A 5,506-nucleotide genomic window follows, 5' to 3' on the forward strand; every position below is an offset into this window, starting at 1 on the left:
GTCTGCACACTACTTAACTCTCTCTCTCTCTCTCTCTCTCTCTCTCTCTCAACATTAGCTGTAAGCTTCATTGCTGTGGGATTTACATCTTCTGAATGACTTTGTCTGCACACTACTTAACACACACTCTCTCTCTCTCTCTCAACATTAGCTGCCTTTCAACATTAGCTGTAAGCTTCATTGCTGTGGGATTTACATCTTCTGAATGACTTTGTCTGCACACTACTTAACACTCTCTCACTCACTCACTCTCTCTCACTCTCTCTCTCTCTCTCTCTCTCCACACACGCGTGTGTACAGACATACATATCTCAAAGGCAGAAAGTCCAAATCCTTTTAATAAACTTGCCAAACAGAAGAAACTAGCTCCACACAAGCATTTCATTACCTACAACTTACTAAGAAGTACAAATCTTAACCCGCATAAAAAATAGAAGGTGTAGATGAAAATCTTCACACAAAACATAAACTTCCATACGTTGTACCCACTTGCAGCAAAACATTAATCTTCAAAAAACAATGGTTGAGAAACCACCAGGAAACAGCAGCTTTAATGGAGGACAATGGTAGTACAGCATTGCTGCTGCTCTAATCACTATAATGAATTAAACAAGTAAACCAAAATCCTCAAACCGTTCATCTCTCTCCAACCAAATTTCTAAGCATCTCAATAGACGAGCATGGTGTACCCATTTTCTTAAGATTAAATTAAACTTAAACACCATGAGAAATATAAGGGCAAGAATCCAATTGTTGAACATACATAAACAACACAGACCTTTACATGGGGAAGAGCAGCAACTCCTGGTAGTTCACTTGTTTTTTTGGGGAGTGAGCAGGTGGGAGGGGAATTTGGGGGGGGGGGGGGGGAGGGGGGTGTGGAGCTACTGGATGTATTCACCGAGGAAGGTTTTGAAATTGCTGCCCAGTGAGGACCAAGGCTGTGGAAAATGCACTGCATTTCAGAGTCATGCTTACCCTGTAACTTAAAGATGTGTCCACTGAGGCAGGTTTTTGAAATTGCTGTCTGGGCTCACCGTGAGTTCGAAGGTAGTTGAGAGTTCATTGCATGTCACAGTCACCTCTCCACATCTCCGGCAACCAACTGCTTCAACATTGAGAACATAGTTTTTGAAGCCATTTTGCAGTTGCACATCTGGCTCTTGGTGGAACTCTTGGAGCCCAGTGCCAAAATCTCCTTTTCCCTCTTCAAACTGTGTTCTGTGATGCTGCTTCGTACCATATTCCTGGCTAGCCTGAGGAGATATAGATGATTTTGACAAATCTTCGAAATGAGCAGCAGTAACATTTGAAATTCCTTCAGCTGTAAGGTTCTGCCTTTCCTCACTTAGCCCAGTCGAATGCAACCAGTTTTCTACACCTGTATCCTCTCTCTTGACTACTGCCTTTGTTAGAGGTGCTGTAAATATTTCTTCACTTGCAGGTTTTCTGTAAACATCCTCACAATCAGGAGACGATAGCTGACAGGGAGTGTGAGGGGGTCTATAAGAAGGGACCTCATCAAGTAATTCCTCACAATTAGGAGACGATAGCTGGCAGGGTGTGTGAGGGGGTCTATAAGAAGGGACCTCATCAAGTAATTCTGTACTCATTGGCCTTTCTGCCTCTGTGTCAGTTTTGGACAAAAGAACATTAACTGAGGGGCTGGCATCCCTGTATCGGAAAGTCTCAATGGTAAGTGAAAAACTGTCACTACATGTTGACCCCTGCAACCCTACATCACTCCTGAAATTCAGATCCACATCTCGTTCACAGCTTGTCCCATTTAATTCATCTAAGAGCAAAGTTTTCAGAGACCCATGGTCTGAAGACTCTGGTAGCTTAAGGGGAAACGTGGAGATGTATGCACCTGATTGCACACTAAATGGTGCACTAAATTCTATATCTGGCAGAGGAGAGGAGGTACCTGAACCAGTAAAACCTGAGGGAGGCGATATTAAATTGAACTCTATACCTGGCAGAGGAGAGGATGTACCCGAACCAGGAAAACCTGAGGCAGGGGATATTAAATTGAGCTCTATTTCTGGTAGAGGAGAGCATGTACCTGAACCGGAAAAACCTGAGGCAGGGGATATTGAACGATCAACGCGAGTTTCTTGATAAAAATATGCAGCTCTCAGATCAGCTGCCGCAACCTCACTGGGAGAGGCAAGTGAAAAAGGAGAACCTGGTGACTTTTTCTGTCGCATAATAGATTTTGCCTCAAGAGATGAAGCAAGCAACTGAGCAAAAGGAACGTCCGGAGAGGAAGGTGTGGTCAAATGTGCAAGTTCAGGGGGAGGGGTCAAAGATGCAGTGGAAGGCTCTGTGGTAAACGTGGAGAAGACTGGAGGAGAGACAAGCTGTGTCTCATGTGCATATGGCCCAATTGTGAACATCATATTGGCAGGTCCAGGAGAAAACATACCTTCTGAGGCAGCAGATAATGGTAGAGTGAAACTTGCAGGAGACTGGACAGATGAATTGATAAGAGAGGCAGGGGAAGATGGGGGTGCTAGTGAAAGACCAGCTTGAGAAGGCCCAACTGTTGCCCATCCCCCTGATGAAGCTGCTGCTCCATCTGTGTTTAAGGCAGGCATAATCTGTTTGCCGCGCTTTTGTGATCCGAAACACCAGAATCTGCTCCAATATCCTTTCCGACTCCTCTGAGATTAAACACAGACATGAGTTAGATAAATCAATCAAGATCTCTCGACTAAAAACTCTTACTACTGGGAGGCTAAATTGTGTTCCATCAAACATTCCCGACTCCTCTGAGATTACACAGACTTAAGTTAGAAAATAATCAAGATCTCTTGACAAGGAAGACCAAATTGTGCTCCAACTACATTTTCATCGTTGGCTTTGTATTAGAAATTTAACCGACTCTGCAAGACATCGACAGAAATAGATCGCAGTCATGCGCACCTCCTCTGGAACGCGATAACGAGGATCCGTCGAGCTAATGGCAGCCGCTGCTCTGTTAATCGCTGCCGCGGTGTCGCTCCCACTGTTGGCCATCTTCTTTGCGCATTCCTAGAGATAACCGGAAGCATTTTAGACTACCCTCTTGTGTAAACTCTGCAAGCCTCTGAATCCCATTCTCGATGTTGAGGATTTGCCCCTCATGCTCTACCCAGTAAACCCGCCATCGCCATCCTTCAGGCAACCCACTTCGTCTTCAGTTCTTCTAGCCATCGCTAACGTTCCCTCACACCACCTGTCGCCGTCGCCCTCTTCCTCTCGTCTGCAGGCCCAAAGCCGCCTCCTCCAGCGAGCTTCTTGACGAGGGGAAAGATTCAACTTGGAGAGAGCGCGTCGTCTGCTTCGATGGACCGTTTCTGAGCCCACGATCGCCTGCGCAGATCTCTCGCTCTTTTTCCTGGAGGGGGGTGTTGGAGGGGAGTTCTTCCCTCAGCGTGGGGCAGAACCCAAGGGGACAGTACGCTTCACGTGGCTGGATCGAGCTTTGTGCAGTGCCCCACGACGTCCCCAATGATGGAACCCCATACCGATCGCCATGCTTCCTTTACGCTCAGAATCCCGAACCTTGGTCAAACAGCGCCACAGCTAATTTCCTGCAAAAGTGCAAAATCAACCTCAATCAGCCGAAATTTACTCCCAACTCACCTAGATCAAGCTTCATCACAGCTAATCTCCTCCAAAATTCACTCTCAATCAGCTCAAATTTACTCCCAACTCGCCTAGATCCCTTTCAATCACAGCTAATCTCCTCCAAGATCGCTCTCAATCACCCTCAATCACCTCAAATTTACTCCCAACTCGCCTAGATCATCATTCATCCCTTTCGTCACAGCTAGTCTCCTCCCAAATCACCCTCAAAACAGCTCAAATTTACTCCCAACTCGCGGAGATCATGATTCATTACTTTCGTCATGACTTATCTCTTGCAAAATCACCCTCAATCAGCTCAAATTACTCCCAACTCGCTTAGATCATCCCGTTCGTCGTGCTAATCTCCTGCAAAATGAACCTCAATCACCTCAACTCTAGCTTAGATCATCCCTCTCGTCACGGTCGTACTGTCAATCAGCGCTAATACAGTACTTTAATCCTCTCTCTAGTGGTAATTAGTAATTTTCGTCATGGTCGTACTCCCATCTGCGCTAATATAGTACTTAATCCTCTCATGAGCAGAGTACACTATATACGAAGTTCAAACCCCTTAGAAGTTTCAAGTTAGTGGTAACTTTCCAGCCAACAGTCTTTGCTCTTAGGCTTAGTGCTCACTCACAAAAAAATGTGCACTTCTTCAAGGAACGTCGCTTGGTTCACACGCGAAAATATTGAAAGAGCGCCAGGCATGTAATGGAGGAGTGCGGGACATCTTTGAGTATTTGCAGGGAGAGCTAGGCATCTTTGATTGGCTTGCCCATGAAGATCTTAGGAGCATTGAACGCAACTCAGACCAACAATAATGCCACATGCCAAAATCTGATTGGCTGGGAGAAAATGGCACTCTGGTGCAACCTCCGAAATGGAGGTGCCAATCTTGACACCAAAGGCCCTTTAATTTCGCCTGCCAACCTCTAAGATACTCCACAGCCTCGCATAAATGGCATTGCATGCACTGACTCTTAAAAACTATGGGTATGGTTGACACATAGGACCACCTTATAGGGAACATACAAGGGAGTAGGTTGGGGAACATACAAGGGATGGTGGCCTTCACACATAGGCTCACCTTTGAATTTATATTCTAACACTTGTGCACCTTAGTGAATTCTATAATAGGTAGTCAAGTGTGGATCGTCTGTCCCCATAAGTGGTGCAGTTTTACCACATACATCAACAAGCCACCCTTTGGCAAATTTTTGACATGGAAAGTATTATGTCACAAGGAAGGCAAAAAATGGTGAAATGTGAGCACAAGTAATGATGTAGGTTGCAAAAGGCTCCTAATCGACAAGTGAAAATAGGCATTGACAAAGATAGGCTTCTACAATTGGATTGAAGGCAATTGGTATGGTGCTCCTATAGAAGTTTGTTTACCATGCAATAATGAGGAGATCTAACAATGCACGTGTTGCGAATGACAAAAGGGCAGCCAATTTCCTTCTGGAAAGAACAAGGATCTAGCAACCAAGGCTAATTCCTCACAAACCGAGGAGCTTTACAGGTTGTTAATCAATCATAAGAGGATATCCCTATTGGGTTTAACAATTGATAATGTTTGTGCTAGCATTATTCAGTGCCATTATTTATGAAATTCTTATAGAATTTCCAATGAATCTTGCGTAAGATTGGCTTCCTTAGTGGAGATCTACAATTCTTGCAATGCTCCAGTTTAGGTATTGTGAATGAATGCAAAAGGAAAAAGACAAAGAAGGCTAAATGAATCACATTCTTTCTATTGATAATGAAATCTTCTCATCTATGTGCATTTCTTATATCTCCAAGCTCCTTTCGAAGTCTCCATTTGACCTAGCATCACATCTTGTAGATTCTATTTGATCAACTGAAGTGTCAATGTATTGTACCCAAT

At 44.5% G+C, this 5,506-nt stretch overlaps 1 protein-coding gene across 3 annotated transcripts; it reads right to left on the minus strand.

The window, feature by feature from the left end:
• Positions 1 to 563: 563 nt before the first annotated feature.
• On the minus strand, positions 564 to 4,030 carry LOC147894319 (uncharacterized). 3 transcript variants are annotated; one of them, XM_087385035.1, is made up of 3 exons: positions 3,890 to 4,030; positions 2,929 to 3,578; positions 564 to 2,666 (listed from the first exon to the last, which is right to left on the minus strand). In XM_087385035.1, exons 2-3 carry the CDS (start codon positions 3,019 to 3,021, stop codon positions 987 to 989), a joined length of 1,773 nt encoding a protein of 590 aa, XP_087241161.1. In that variant the 5' UTR covers positions 3,022 to 3,578; positions 3,890 to 4,030; the 3' UTR covers positions 564 to 986. The 3 variants fall into 3 exon arrangements, with proteins under 3 accessions (XP_087241161.1, XP_087241160.1, XP_087241159.1); XM_087385034.1 differs by having other exon boundaries at positions 3,766 to 4,023; XM_087385033.1 differs by having other exon boundaries at positions 2,929 to 3,599; positions 3,724 to 4,023.
• Between the last annotated feature and the right edge of the window lie 1,476 nt (positions 4,031 to 5,506).

Source organism: Dipteris shenzhenensis, chromosome 14 (genome assembly GCF_047967505.1).
Source record: "Dipteris shenzhenensis isolate YYH24624 ecotype China chromosome 14, Dip_SZ_1.0, whole genome shotgun sequence".
NCBI classification, from domain to species: Eukaryota; Viridiplantae; Streptophyta; class Polypodiopsida; order Gleicheniales; family Dipteridaceae; genus Dipteris; species Dipteris shenzhenensis.

Coding starts and splice junctions, on each gene's coding strand:
- LOC147894319 (XM_087385035.1), bottom strand. CDS start 3,021: ATGGCCAACAGTGGGAGCGACACCGCGGCAGCGATTAACAGAGCAGCG. Junction 2,667..2,928: donor GTTATCGCGTTCCAGAGGAG/GTGCGCATGACT, acceptor GTTTAATCTCAG/AGGAGTCGGAAAGGATATTG.